The sequence below is a fragment of the Xyrauchen texanus genome, chromosome 30 (assembly GCF_025860055.1).
Source record: "Xyrauchen texanus isolate HMW12.3.18 chromosome 30, RBS_HiC_50CHRs, whole genome shotgun sequence".
In the NCBI taxonomy this organism is placed as follows: domain Eukaryota; kingdom Metazoa; phylum Chordata; class Actinopteri; order Cypriniformes; family Catostomidae; genus Xyrauchen; species Xyrauchen texanus.
The window spans coordinates 23,536,064-23,551,883 of record NC_068305.1 but is presented as its reverse complement, the minus strand read 5'-3'; the positions used below and the strand labels follow the sequence as shown (position 1 = coordinate 23,551,883).

At 37.5% G+C, this 15,820-nt stretch overlaps 2 protein-coding genes across 2 annotated transcripts; one reads left to right on the top strand and one right to left on the bottom strand.

Moving 5' to 3' along the window:
• Positions 1 to 68: 68 nt before the first annotated feature.
• LOC127624351 (syntaxin-11-like) lies at positions 69 to 2,718 on the bottom strand. The gene is made up of 2 exons (XM_052099143.1): positions 2,613 to 2,718; positions 69 to 1,947 (listed from the first exon to the last, which is right to left on the bottom strand). The coding sequence occupies exon 2, from the start codon at positions 1,924 to 1,926 to the stop codon at positions 1,042 to 1,044; it is 885 nt and encodes a 294-aa protein (XP_051955103.1). The 5' UTR covers positions 1,927 to 1,947; positions 2,613 to 2,718; the 3' UTR covers positions 69 to 1,041.
• Positions 2,719 to 4,698: 1,980 nt separating this feature from the next.
• stx11b.2 (syntaxin 11b, tandem duplicate 2) lies at positions 4,699 to 9,204 on the top strand. Its single transcript, XM_052098962.1, has 2 exons — positions 4,699 to 5,790; positions 8,859 to 9,204. Exon 1 carries the CDS (start codon positions 4,888 to 4,890, stop codon positions 5,764 to 5,766), a length of 879 nt encoding a protein of 292 aa, XP_051954922.1. The 5' UTR covers positions 4,699 to 4,887; the 3' UTR covers positions 5,767 to 5,790; positions 8,859 to 9,204.
• The last annotated feature ends 6,616 nt before the right edge of the window (positions 9,205 to 15,820 follow it).

Sequence of the window (15,820 nt, the reverse complement as noted above, 5' to 3'; positions counted from 1 at the left end):
GAAGTGATGAAAAATGTTGTCAGTATCCATGTTACATAATGAAGGCTAAACATATTTTCATGCTGAGGTGTTCATGAGATAACATTTTAATAGCACTGAAGGTACATTTCAGAGTAGATTTAGGCTACAGTTAACATAGGCCTAAAACACTTTCAGACATGCATATGAGCGATAAACATTATTCATATTAATAATAATAGGGCTCAGATACTTTATACTGTAAACAGAGACACTAGGTAAAAAAGAGAAAATGTTGTCACATATAATAAGATAATAACAGAGAAAAACACAAAATTATAAAACATATACTTTATCTTCTACCTGACTAACAAAGACTTTATGCAATATGTGTAATGTTCAAGAGAAACTAATTATAATGTGAAAAACAATAAGAGAATCAAAAACTGCAATGAAACAAGGAAAATGCTTCATATTCCAATTAAAGGAGACACGAAAGTGTGTGTTCAGTTCAGCCAGGTTAGAAATGACATAATAAGAATGAAAAAGGTATGACTAAATGGTGTGTTTTATGCTTCTGAATAAATCTTATTGTTACTGGGGTAACTACAATGTAAGAATATCATCATTGCATGATAGATGGTAAAAAAAACATAGCAATGCATATGGAATGTGTATCCAATAATTCCATTTAAAGTTCCATTTAATGATCCTTTACCTTTATGATGTGAATTGACTTCACTGGGTATGAATATTATATTTAGATTTATAGCTATATAAATATAGCTATTAAATTGCTGTTATTAATATGTAAATGAAAATACTTACTGGTTAAGGCAAATGTGAGCCTATGTTGTAAAGCAGGGAATGTTTACAGTTTGTTTGTTTGTTTCGCTTAATTTCCTCTCAGCTGTTTTCCTGTTCATTTTAGCAGTGTCAAGCAATCAGGTTTTGTGATCTCTTTGATTTGGATGGGTACTAATAAAAGAAAGCTTTTGTCTTGGAGAACTATTGTCCCAGCAGATACTGCAGCCCTTTCAATGGGCAATTCCACACTGTTCACAGTCGCTCTGATCAACGGCCTCAAATCTTTGCGCACGGAAAGCATCCACAGAATATTTTCTTGAATGGGTTGTTATTTTTATACCTCTTGGCCCTTTTCAATTTGACAAGGACTTCACAAAGCAAAGCATCGGTTTTCTGAACATTGTTTAAGATGTAGTCTGTCATGGGTCCTTGTTCCTCAACAAGCATAGCTACATCCAGAAACACTTCATGAAGGCTCTTGAGTCGACTTTCTAACTCCAGCAGGTCCCGATGTCTGCTCTCAATCTGGTTGAGTGCGGATCGAGCCGTTTTACCTTCTGAGATAATGTTGTCACTGAAGATGTTCCACTGGCCATTTTCCAGCATCTCCTCAATCTGCTCACTTGAAACCTCTCTGCCCACTATCTCCATTTGCCGTTGGATGTGAAGCTTGCAACTTTCCTTGTGGCTCATCTCTGCATCATTGTACTCAGTCATTGCATCCCGGAAGTTGTTGCTCAGGGTGGCATACTGTGTTCGGGCAATTCTCGCTACAGCGGAGTTCACGTGGTGCTCTTCTTCAAGCTCTTTGGCGTGGGTATCCATTTTATGAAGGCGTGCCAGAACATCTTCTCCTCTGTGCTTGATGTCACTGACGATGACATTAGCGTTGCGTTTTATATGAGTTGTACGAGTTGGTACACTAAGTAAACGTGTGTTTTGCTCCTTGAGACGCTTTACTTCAAGGCGGATGAGCTGAATCTCACACCTAGTTTCCTGAGCCTCATCAAGCACAGACTCCATCTGGTCACTGCTGTCATAAATGACAGCCTGCTGGTTGAAATCCTCCAGGTCCACATTGCTGAAAGAGTCTGACTCCATCTCCACCGGCTGGCTTTTAGACTCACAGATGGTCTGCAGATGATCTAGTCTGTCCCTCATAATTGCTGCTGCAGTGGAAAACTGACAGAAAAGGACAACAGAAGACTTAGACCCACAAGATGTGATAGCAGGAATCCAAGTCAAGTCATTTTTATTTGCATAACACTTTTCACAATGCACATGGTTTTTCAAAGCAGCTTTACAGAAATGAGGAAATATGCCATTTGATGTAGGCCAATAGACAAATGAGAAACACATTCTAAAACAATTTAGCAAACACAATAACATTTATATTTATATAATAAGAAACAATGAAACTCTTTGTGGATACTTTTTGGAAATACTTGAAAATGAGTGGAAATAATACTTCCTTATCAACACTGGAAAAAGTCACAAGTTCACCTGTGAAAATATTTCTGAGTGGCGTCACTCACCAAACTAGTTTGTATAGATTGAACAGATAGTAAAAATCTTTTGTTGGAAAAACAAGAGACGGTTAGGATTTGTTTTTTTATTATTATTTCTCAAAGCAGCATTTTGATTCTTGCATTAATATTTTATTCACTGTAATTTTATACTACATTTTCAAGAATTTAATTTTTTCCACCGCCTACTTTATAACAAATAGGCTACAGCTCATTTTTTATTTATTTGTTTTGCCAGTGATTATCCCTAAACCATCAAGTCTAGGTTGAATAGAAAAGAAAGAAAGAAACCACATGCCATATACTATAAAAACACATTACCTTTTTCGTTAATGCAAAAAATCACAAGTTTAACCTTGACGATCTGTCATCATAAAGATAGGCTACGGTTCCATCCTCTCTGCACTGGAGCAGCAGTCATTTGAATGAGTGTGCGGAAGGAACGCGCGTTCTGAGCGTAACTTTGACCCCAAACCTGTTCCCTTAATAGAACGCCATGCGTCTGTCTCATTAACCCGCGTTACGTTGACCCGTGAAATAATCTCTGTTTTGTCAAAGGGGGGCTGAGTTCGATATTTTATGCCATATGGAAATGGCTATTTTTGTCTTCCATCCATGCCATCAAATGCATTTAATAAAGATGTTTCTGTTTGTGATGATCTGGGTCTATGCAACTTTGACATGCAATGTTGTTGATTCCATATGTGTATATCATTACGTAACACATTGCTATCTATGGCTATTTTTGATTTACAGCCTTTTTAGACTATTATAATCTATAGACTATATATCTTGTATTTATCTTTCATTGTGTCTCTCTTAAAATCTAATGACAAAATAAGTTAAGTGGTAAAATATGTTAAAATCAATATCGTCCAAACATTTTCATTTCGGTGCATCCCTATCTGGAAGATATTTCGCCTACTTTGTAGTATATGTCCTATAGGTTGATTGTACGTTATCTCCCCATAATGTAAAATGTACAAACCAGACGATAAACTTTTTTATTGAATGAGATGGCAATAATGCCAAATGTTTTTTTGTTTTTTTAAACACTTTTTTTTCTTCACAGACCACCCTATAGCACACCAGTTTGATAAACTCCTGGCCTATGCGATGATGTGGTTGGTTTAGCAAATTAAATTAAAATATTCGTCATGCGTTATGAAATGACACTTGATCGGTGCCACAAACTAACTAACGAATAAATAAATAGGCAAAATAAATGGAAAATCCATATTTGTCTATCTGAGGGAAAGCTAAATGGAAACATAGGCATATAGTATATTCTTTCTACAGTTATTAACTGTATATTGAAAAGTCATATAGGTGGACATTGGGTCCATTAGTGCCAAGAAACATACAAATTAGCTGTTCGGCATAGGCCTTCCAAATAAGTCTCTGCTGCCCTCTGATGGACATATTAATCAATTTACTTGGCTCAGGGCGGGGTTTGTGTCTGGTGCGTCATCAGTAAACTGCGAAGTTTCTTCATTGTTTGAAGAAACAATTATTCATTTGTTTTGGGAGTGTACATATTATTTTCGGTAGACTTCTCAAATTTTTTTAAAAAGTATTTATCTTCAAACTTTTGTATAAGCCAAAAGAAATTGTTTTTTTTTTATTTATTACGTTTTCTTGCCAAATATTACCTTCATAAGTGTACATTTTCAAAGAAAACTCCTTCCTTTGTTATTTTCAAGAAAGATATTGATATATATTTAAATTCTTTAAGGAATTCTAACAATTCTAACTGTTGCATGTAAGACTCTTTTATAGTGTAATGCATATAAGCTAGTATAACAAGCTTTGTCATAATGTAATGTAACCCTCATTGTTCTTTTTTTGTATTTGTTATTTTTATATTGCAAAATAAATAAAAAAACCCTGCGAAGTTGGAAAAATTGATTATTTTTTTTTTTTACAGTCAACAGAATAAATATCTTATTCCTTACCGTTTATTTATTTATTTTAATAATAAGAAAGGGTTGCAGACGCCACGGAAGGACATCACTTGAGGTAGGTCACACTGATATCCATGCTCGAAGTGGAGTGTGTTTCACAAATTAAACCTAGGCTAGTAATCATTAAAAGTTTTAGTGCTATAAAGACTTTAAATAAAGATTTTCTTCACTGCAAACAGGCCTACAGCACGTCTGGTTGTAAATGTATGTGAAATATCTACTTCTGCATATCAAAGCATTCTGTGAAGGTTTATAAAATTAATATGGTTTTAAAATAACTAAATAAAATAAAATTTCCTTCACTTTAATTATTTAAAAAAATATTCTACAGCAAAAACCTAATCGAAAACCTAAAAAAAAGTCAAACAAAGACTATTTTTTTAAACGTGGACCTGCAAACAAGTTTATCTTGTCGAACAGGCTGATATAGTACTTACTTTCTGCACGTCAGACGTTGTGACTGTTTGCATTAAGTCAACGAATAAACAGTTTTCAAGAGTTGCTTGTTGTTATATGTTAGTAGATGCTAGTTACTGTATGTTCACGTGTGTTAAGCCTCGTGGCTAATTACGGTCTGTGTAGACTGAATATTTTAGTATTTTAGTACTTTTCAGTTTAATACAGCAGTCATCATGAGAGACAGACTCGATCAACTCCTGGCAGTATCAGTTTCCAATGGGACTTTAGAGGCGCATGAAAACACCCAAGCTCTTCCTTCTTCAGAAAACACAGACCATGATGACACTTCTCAGGACTCAAGCAGCACCAGCCCTGATATGGAGGCTATCTTTGATGAGGCACAGGAGGCTCGACGTGAGATTCAGCTCATCCGTCTGGAAGTGAAGCGTCTTAGGGAGCAAAACTCCCATATTGTTAGAGAGGTAATGTGCTCTAATACCTCAAATTCAAGTGACTCTAATGCAATTGCTGCTGACATCAAGACTCGCGGACAGGAAATGGTTGCACACCTTCGCAAGATGGATTCCCATGCCAAAGAGTTAGAGGAGAAGCACGGGGTTAATTCACTTCTGGCAAGAATCGCCCGAACGCAGTTTTCAAGCATAAGCAACAGTTTCCGTGATGCCATGGTGGAGTACAATGATGCTGAGATGAGCCACAGGGAGTCTTGCAAGGCGTACATTCAGCGGCAGATGGAGATTGTGGGGCGAGAGGTCACAGGTGAACAGATCGAGGAGATGCTGGAGAGCGGTCAGTGGAACGTCTTCAGTGAGAACATGGTTTCAGAAGGTAAAACGATACGGTCTGCACTCATCCAGATTGAGAGCCGACATACGGAACTTCTAGAGTTGGAGAGACGCATACGGAGCCTTCATGAAGTTTTTCTAGATGTGGCCATGCTTGTAGAAGAGCAGAGCTCAACGACAGACTGCATTCAAACCAGTGTTCAATCAACGCAGGTGGAGGTCAGGGAGGTCCTTGTGAAGCTTGAGAGAGCCAAGAGGCATGATAGAAAAAATCCTTTAAAGAAATTGTTCTTCTGGAGAAAATGACGTGGACACAAATGTATCAATTATGTGAGCTTATCTGTGATTTTTCATTTCTACTCTTTTGTTTGTATTTCTGTGTTTATACTGAAAGAGATTTCTTACTATTCATCTTCTGAAAAACATATTGTCCTAACTTTGTACAAAGACGTAATGCTGCCTTTATCATACACTGTACATTATCTTATCATATTTAAAAACTTGTGTGTACTCTTAAAGAGACATTTCACCCCAAAAAATTATAATTCCCTTATCATTTACTCACCCTCATGCAGTTCCAACCCGTATGACTTTCTCTCTTCTGTGGAACACAAGTGAAAATATTTTGATGTTATTTTTTACCATACAATATAAGTCAATGGGGTCTAAAACGTTCAAATTCTAAAAAAGACATAAGGCCATAAGGTCTATCCATTTCGAGTGGTATATTTCACATCTTCTGAAGTGATACAATTTCTTTGAGTGAGAAACAGACCAAAATATAAGTCCTTATTCACTATAAATATTGACTATGGGAAGTGGAGGCTTCAAAGATGGTGATTCTTTGATGCTGCACGCGGTTGCCAGGTCCTCGATCCAGGTATCATTATACATCTATAAGATTTGGCGACTGCGGTATAACTCAATCATTGTAACACGTTTACATTTTCAGAATAGCTCAAGTGGCCATGAAAACTAACCTGGCAACACTGTGTCTGGTTTGTGTATAGCGCTCTGTGCATTCTATTGTTTCCGCTAAGAAATTTTGTTGATGGCCAACATGTCTGGAAATGTATAAAGTTTTCCTTACAAATTGGATAAAATCAGGTCATCACATTTCAGTGTTTATTTTGCACTTAAACGTGATGGAACATGTATAATATGCAATATAATAATGACACAATCAACTCAAATAAAGTAATGAACAATAAACATTCATTCAAAAACGGTTGTCATTGAAATAGCATATAATAATAATAAAAAAATGTTTTTTAAACAAAAACAGAGGGCAATGCAAAAAGCTAAAGGTTTTAACGGTCAAAAGCCTGTATTTACCATCTAACAGAAACCCTGGTGCATGCACAATAGCGACTTACATTTTGGTCTGTATCTCACCCAACACAATCGTATTGCTTCAGAAAACGTGGATTGAACCACTAGAGTTGTATGGATTACTTCTATGCTGCTTTTATGGCCTTTTTGAAACTCAAAATGTTTTATCCCATTGACTTAAATTGTATGGACAAAAACACCTAATAGATTCAATAAAATGTTTCCTTTCAAGTTCCACAGAAGACAGTGTGTCATACTAGTTTGACACTATGAGGGTGATTAAATGATGAGAGAATTTTCAGTATGGGGTGAACTATTTCTTTAAAGGCACTCATATCTGTTGCCTGGGTAAAAGATTCAAAAATAATTTTTCATATTAAGTTGCCATGTACTAAGCTTGGAGCCCCTTTAATTGATTAATTATCATATAGTTTGAGTTAACGTAATTATGTAATTAGTTTTTTGATAATCGAATTCCACAGGTATTAGAATTCTGGGATACTGTCTTTTATTAGCTGTATCTCTGATTCTGTGTGTGCAAAGTTTCTCGGCAGATGCCAGTTGTTAAAGAGTAACTTTGTTAGCCTAATTAGATCACATGTATCCACCTCGTGTGAATGTGATGTCCCCTGAATAAATCTATCAAACCAATACATCCCATAGTACAAAAGCCTTTATGTCTGTGGCAATATGAGAGTGTCACCATTTAAATTACTTTTATATGAAGTTACCTGCAATCTTTGCCTCTGAAGAGAGAAGTATGTCTTAATAGGCAATGCATTATATACAATTGTTTGAAATAGACACACAATAGAACTCATCCCTGGACACACAAACCTCAATAACGGTGACAATCAACAAACCTCATTAACAGTGTTGGGTGTAATGCATTACTAAGTAATTAATTACTGTAATTCAATTACTTTTTAATTGAAAAAGTAAATTAAGGGATTAATCTTAATTTTTCTGTAATTTTATTACAGTTCTGATGTAATTGCGTTAAATACTGTATAGACTATAGAAAAAATCCATATAAAACAATATTGAATATAAAATCTTTAAAACCCCTTAAATTCTTTGGCCAGTTCATGAATAATCTATTTGATTTTATATGATATATTTGAAAGAATTAAAAGAACAGTTTCATGTCTATCCTTAAATTTTTCATCTGGTCGAGGTTGATGAGGGTTTTAGAAAGTAATTAGTAATAAGTAATGCAATTATTTTTCAGACAGAGTAATTAGTACAGCAATCTAATTACAATGTAGAAGATGTAATTATTAGTTAGTAATTAATAACATTTTTAGAGTAACTTACCCAACACTGCTCATTAAGTTAAAAGATGAGCTCCTAACATCACCACACAACTACTAACAGTGGCAAAAAACAAACAAAAAAATGCATAAATAAAGTCAGCAAATGGCAAGAAATAAGCCTATAACCCCAGCCACATAAATTGCACGAAACAACTTTTACATAACATAATACAACAAAAGAGCAACTATTTAAATACCCCATATGTTCCCTCTGACCCTGGAAACATAATGAAAGAATTCAAGCATCAAGGGATTTAGGGTATTTCCCATAGCCTTAATTTTGTACTTAATAGTTTGAGTTATTAACACTTTAAATCTTTTAATTTAGATATTTAAGTCCAAAACTTGGCATTTCAAGTTATACTTAAGGTAACTTAATATTTCCAGTAATGCAACTTTAGGGTTAACATTGTGCAGTTCTGACACCTGAGGAGTTGCTCTACAGGTGATACAAGAGATCTTGAGGTTAAATGAGGATTCTCGCATCCATGGTGTTTTTTTTGCATCTTCCTCATTCCTTCCTCTCCAGAAGCATCTGTAATGCAATCAAACCATAGAAAGATGTAGATGGGTAGGCTTGCTGCTCTCTTTAATATAAATAGTGGTTGATACTCACGTTGCTGTTAACATCACTGAATGGTATATATTTTTTATTATTTATTTTGAATTTAATTGTACCATGAATTCTTATAGCTGGGTGGACACTGTATGTTTTCCACTAAAAGACAGTTGTCCTTTCTGTGTTTGCAGGGTTTCTGATCTTAATACTGTCCGTCTGGTTTTGGGGGATCAGAGAGAAGGCTTTGCTTCACCTGTAGCCTGAGGTGTACTGGACCAACTCGCAAAGCATGGCGTGTATCTGTTTGCATGTCAGTATTTATATGTATTTTATATATACCATTTTTATTGTATACTTTGTATTCTATATTGTATGAATTGTATACTGTACATTGTATATTATTATTTGTATATTGTGTTGTGTGTAATTATGTGTAAATTAGATTATTGTGTTGTGTAAATCTGTTGTTTATTGTAAATTGGTATATGTCTCATCACTGTCATGACTACTATGTTTCTTGGAACTGCACCCAAGACTTTCACCCACTGTTGCACTTGTGTATATGGTTGAGTGACAATAAAGTGATTTGATGTTTGATTTTGATGTGTTTGTATTAAATAGACTGCTGAGGCAGTGTATTTCACAAATAATATATTATTGCAATATTTAATCTGCTTGTCTTAGAACTGATTAAATATTTTAATTAGTTAAAATAGTATACAAGGACCAAGTCAAAGGATTTTAGCAGCGTCCAATGTCAATAATAGTTTGCTGACGATTAAATATTTACTGCTAATTTTACACAGAAGCATACACCAATTAGCCACAACATTAAAACCACCTTCCTAATCTTGTGTAGGTCCCCCTCGTGCTGCCAAAACAGCATCAACCCACATCTCAGAATAGCATTCAGAGATGATATTCTTCTTATCACAATTGTACAGAGCGGTTATCTTATTACTGTAGACTTTGTCAGTTCAAACCAGTCTGGCCATTCTCTGTTGAACTCTCTCATCAACAAGGCATTTCAGAGTAAATTCTAGAGACTGTTGTGCATGAAAATCACAGGAGATCAGCAGTTACAGAAATACTCAAACCAGCCCATCTGTCACCAACAATCAAACCACGGTCCAAATCACTGAGATTAAAAATGTTACCCATTCTGATGATTGATGTGAACATTAACTCAAGCTCCTGACCCGTATCTGCATGATTTTATGCATTACACTGCTAATACACAATTTGCTGATTAGATAATCGTATGGATGATTGTTGGTGCCAGATGGGCTGGTTTGAGTATTTCTGTAACTGCTGATCTTATAACCTCATATATAATATGAGGTTCACGATTCGATATGATTCTGCAAAATGCACATTATAATTTCTCCTCAAAATAAAGTTTTTAAATATACAATATAAATGCTCAACGTTTATATAATATGAGTTTTTCAGTTACCTTTTAATATATTAAAAGATCACTAACAATTTGCCTTAAAAATAGTGGGCTACATTAAAGCAGATCAGGTGCAGAACAAGCAATATAGAAGAACAGAACATGTGAAGGTGTATAATACATTGTAAAACAGTTAAAGGATGGGCAAGGAGGAGGCGAGAACCGTCTTGTCAACATAAATAATATTTAATGAAACCTCAAACCAAAAGCACAAACATAAACACACATGACGGACATGCCCGTAATTCTCTCTCTCGAACCATCGTCACCGGCCGCCTTTATCCCTCGCACGCCTCATCAGGCCGATTGAGGGCCGGGTGTGCGATATTCCGATCGGCCCCGCACCCCTCCGCTCCACACTCCTCCCGGCGTTATCTCAGGCCGGGGTGCCACCGGCATGACGTACACTCCCCCCTATCCCTGGGGCGGGGTGCATCTTGCATCCCGCGTGGTCATCCCCGCCTTCCTCGCCCTGGGTGGAGAAGACAACTAAAACAAAAACAAAATAGGCGAGGGAAAAGGCCAACACGGTGCGACAGAGAGAGAGAGGAGAGAGAGAAAAAGCTCACTCACCGGTTCTCTGATGTACCGTCGCGTGGTCCTCGAACAGTCCTCCACACTCAGGCAGACGACAGCCACTCCAACCCCGGGCGAACCGGAGTGAAACCTTCGATCCCCAGCGGGCAGAACGTGCCTCCGCTTTTCTGGCAGCAAATGGGGACACTCTTCCGCCCCTGGCAGCGGCTCTACCGCTCCGGGCGGTCGGAGAGTTTCTTCCCTCCTCCCCTCGCGGACGGCGGTCTCCCTCGACCCCTCCGCGTCTCTGGGGACGGCAGGGCACTCCTCCGCCCCCGGCAGCGGCTCCCTCGCTCCAGGCAGTCAGGTTATCCAGTCCCCACTTGCCCTGCGGACGACGGCCGTTCCCCACTTCCGGGCGGTCGGGCTACTCCGTCATCCGGAAGATGGCAGCGGCGCTCCCCAGGGTGGATGGCAGTGTCGAGGACTCTGCGACGGGCATCCCTCCTCCTTCCCGGGTTTCGGCACCAATGTAAAACAGTTAAAGGATGGCAAGGAGGAGGCGAGAACCGGCTTGTCAACATAAATAATATTTAATGAAACCTCAAACCAAAAGCACAAACATAAACACACATGACGGACATGCCCGTAATTCTCTCTCTCTCAAACCATCGTCACCGGCCGCCTTTATCCCTCGCGCGCCTCATCGGGCCGATTGGGGACCGGGCGCGCGATATTCCGATCGGCCCCGCCTCCCTCTGCTCCACATACATTTTTTAATAATATTTGTCATAATTATTATAATCAACTTTTTTAATATAAATATATTAGCTGATTGTGAGGTGTCTGCGATGGACTGGCGACCTGTCCAGGGTGTCCCCCGCCTTTCGCCCAATGTTAGCTGGGATAGGCTCCAGCCCCCCGCGACCCTGTACACAGGATAAGCGGTTGACGATGGATGGATGGATGGATGGATTGTGAGGTGTCACTATTTCAAATAATGTATACAATTTACAAGTAATAACTTTGAGTTTACATTCATTTGCGTAACAAGCACAAAAATGGTACTGTCACTTTAAGATTTTAACCTGAATCTCACAGACTCACACAGCTGTTGTGGTTCATTCATTAACTAGAGAGAAGTTTTTTAGCACATCCATGCTACTTGTGATAAAAAATTTATATTTATTTTTACTTTTTATTTGACTGTAAAGAACAGAAAATATATTAAAATACATATTGTTCAATGAAAGTGGAGTGTGTGGATTTCATCTTTGATGGACACACATTACATGGAAGAAATGGTCAGTTTCAATTTCAAGCACTTTTCACAAATCAAGGCGATTTTCCAGATATTCCACTCCTTAAATTTCAAAAAGATAAATTCAAGCACTTTAAGCTCTACAGTGTCCTTGTGCAAACCTTGTAAAAAGTGTAGACAAAACGCAGAATGGGTCAAATCCAGCGATTATGATGTTTGATGAGTCATTGTGTTAATGATCACATTGACCAAAAAAAAGAATTCACAGCATGAAAGACTGACTAACCTTTTGTGGATGAGTTTTCAAATGCCTCATGATGTTCATCCCACATGTTTTACATACAGCATTCCATTTATTGCTATTATATTGAAGGTTTTTAAATCCAAACATTATGATAAATTGTGTTTAGATGATGCCATCCTGGTGAAGCGAAGATTTGAATTAATGAACTAATTGTTCTATAGTGTCAGTTCTTTTGAATCAGCCGTACCTACTAAAGAAAGAACCGATCTGCGGGAATGAGATAGGTTCTTACAGGGAGAGTGAGCGGTGTCTCTTCACTCTATCCCTGACATTTTTCCTGTTCAAAGGAAACAGATCCGCCCTCTCCTCTGATAATGTGGATATTCAGATTTTTCCAACAAAATTTTTTTAAAACTGAGTGATAAGTACAAGTGGTAAGCTGAAAGGCAAATGACACCGAAATCTGCAGTGCTTATGTCTTAATTTGTTTTTACAAATATTATAATAGCACTTTTTTTTCCATTTATTATTTATGTTTGTACAGAATACAATGTGCATATAAGAGGCTCTATATTGTAATTTAATTGAAGAAATAGTGCAGTCATGTATAAATGAGCCTTCACAATAAGAATTGTTACCCATCAGTCACTTTGTTTTCAAAATAAATAATTTAAAGAAAGATCATTTATTTTTGCTGCTGTACTGAACTGTGACCTCAAAACCGAGGTACGTACCGAACCGTGAATTTTGTGTACTGTTGCAGTCCTAGTCTAGGAGCTTTATGCCATTCATGCCATTGAAGTGATGGGCTGAGTTTAGAAAGGCATACTACCCATACTACTTACTACATCTGCCATATGTGTCTATAGCAGAAATAGTATGAGTAGTATGCAGTTCTGAACTCAGCCATGGTAAGTCTATCCCACACAGCCTTGTTGTCATTCCTATTACAAATCTAAGATGGCGCTTGCGTGAATAAGGTCTACATTAGATGATCAGTGATTATCATATTACATTTCAAATCATGAAGCTTGTCAAAATGATCCCCTCCCAAATGTTTGCTATAGATTTATAACTTCAGAGAGGTTTTGTGCTGATCAACAATAGCTACAGCTGAACTCAGAAGTTTACATACACTTAGGTTGAAGCCATTCATATAGGAACGAAGCCATTCCACATTTTTTAACCACTCAACAGATTTCATATTAGCAAACTATAGTTTTGGCAAGTCATTAAGGACATCTTCTTTGTGCACGACATGAGTAATTTACCAACAAATGTTTACAGACAGAATGTTTCACTTTTAATTGACTATATCACAATTCCAGTGGGTCAGAGGTTTACATAAACTGTGCCTTTAACCAACTTTTGTTAAACTTTTGGAAAATTCCAGAAAATTATGTCAAGCCTTTAGACAATTAGTCAATTAGCTTCTGATAGGAGGTGTACTGAATTGGAGGTGTACCTGTGGATGTATTTTAAGGCCTAGCTTCAAACTCAGTGCCTCTTTGGTTGACATGGGGAGATCATAAGAAATCAGCCAAGACCTCAGTCTGGTTCATCCTTGGGAGCAAATATCCAAATTCCTGAAGGTACCACGTTCTTCTGTACAGACAATAGTATGCAAGTATAAACACCATGGGAACACGCAGACATCATACTGCTCAGGAAGGACATGCATTCTGTCTCCAAGAGAATAATGTACTTTGGTCAAAAAGTGCAAATCAATCCCAGAACAACAGCAAAGGACTTTGTGGAGATGCTGGAGGAAACAGGTAGACAAGTATCTATATCCACAATAAAAAGTCCTATATCGACATAACCTGAAAGGCTGTTCAGCAAGGAAGAAGCCACTGCTCCAAAACTGCCATAAAAAAAGCCAGACTACAGTTTGCAAGTGCACATGAGGACAAAGATCTTACTTTTTTGGAGAAATTTCCTCTGGTCTGATGAAACAAAAATTTAACTTTCTGTCCAAAATGACCATCGTATTGTTTGGAGGAAAATGGTGAGGCTTGCAAGCCGAAGAACACTCTCCCAACCGTGAAGCATGGGGGTGGCAGCATCATGTTGTGGGGGTGCTTTGCTGCAGGAGGGACTTGTGTACTTCACAAAATAGATGGCATCATGAGGAAGGAATATTATGTGTATATATATTAAAGCAACATCTCAAGACATCAGCCATGAAGTTAAATCTTGGTCGCAAATGGGTCTTCCAAATGGACAATGTCCCCAAGTGTACCCCCAAAGTTGTTGCAAAATGGCTTAAGGGCAACAAAGTCAAGGTATTGGAGTGGCCAACACAAAGCCCTGACCTCAGTCCGATGGAAAATATGTGGGCAGAACTGAAAAAGCGTGTGCAAGCAAGGAGGCCTACAAACCTGACTCTGTTACACCAATTCTGTCTGTTGGAATGGGCCAAAATTCCAGCAACTCATTGTGAGAAGTTTTGGAAGCCTGGTGTAGGGATAAGCGGATCGATCATATAGGAATGACACTTCCGATACTGCATGTTGTGTGAAAAAGGTCAATCCTCACACAAAAATTTGCTTCTAAAAATTTTTTTTTAACTAGGGATATTATTATTTGGTTACCATGAACATGAACAACAATAATAATAAGCCTCAAAGTGAAATAAAAAGGATTAAGCAATATTAACAAATACTTGTGCAGGGTGGGAACTATTTACATTTATGCATTTGGCAGACACTTTTACCCAAAGTGACTTAAAGTGCACTTATTACAGGGGCAATCCCCCTGGAGAAACCTGGAGTTAAGTGCCTTGCTCAAGGACACAATGGTGGTGGCCTTGGGGATCAAACCAGCGACCTTCTGTTTAACAGTTATGTGCTTTAGCCCACTACGCCACCACCACTCCACTATTTCTTCATCTGGTCATTTTAACATGCATGCTGAAAAACACAAGCAGACAAGCACTTGTGCTGTCACAAGGTTCGTTCAATCAAGAGGGATTAGTGCCTTGTTGAGGTAATGATAGAAAATCAGAGAAATAGCTACTGGACAGTAGTGTTGTGTAATGTAATCTTAAGTGCACAGAGATTCTCTCTAAACCCGCATGAAGCTGCAAGAGCACAACTGATGGCACTGGCAAAACAGACAGTCAAGCTGACTCACCAATTAGATTGTTAATTTCAGAAGTGATAGAATATTTGCTAACCAATAATATTTTCCGTTTCACTAAGGAGCAGGACATTTCCAGCATCTTATGCATAAGCATTTCTCTCTCTCTCTCTCTCTCTCTCTCTCTCTCTCTCTCTCTCTCTCTCTCTCTCTCTCTCTCTCTCTCTATGCTCACTTTTTCTACACCACTGCTTCTGGAGTAAATTCACTCTAAAATAACACCATATCTAAAGGTGACATTTCTTATAATTGTGTGTAATTGTTGTTAAGACAAAAAAATTGTTGTTAACTATGGTTTTACTACAGTAATATTGTTGTAGTAACCATGGCTAATTGTGTGGTAACTATAATTTAACTAAATCCCATGGTTAAACTATAATTACTGTAGTGAAACCATGGTTCATTTTTGTAAGGGTAAACAAAACAGAAGTCTAATAATTGTCAGTTTAGGCTCACAAATGTGCAAAATAATATTGACTTGAATTATGACTAAAAATTATATTTTAAATTACCCATTTTATCCCAAGAAATCCTTCAA

What these genes read in the sequence shown, in the direction of transcription:
- LOC127624351 (XM_052099143.1), bottom strand. Translation starts at nt 1,926, where the DNA reads ATGAGGGACAGACTAGATCATCTGCAGACCATCTGTGAGTCTAAAAGC.
- stx11b.2 (XM_052098962.1), top strand. Translation starts at nt 4,888, where the DNA reads ATGAGAGACAGACTCGATCAACTCCTGGCAGTATCAGTTTCCAATGGG.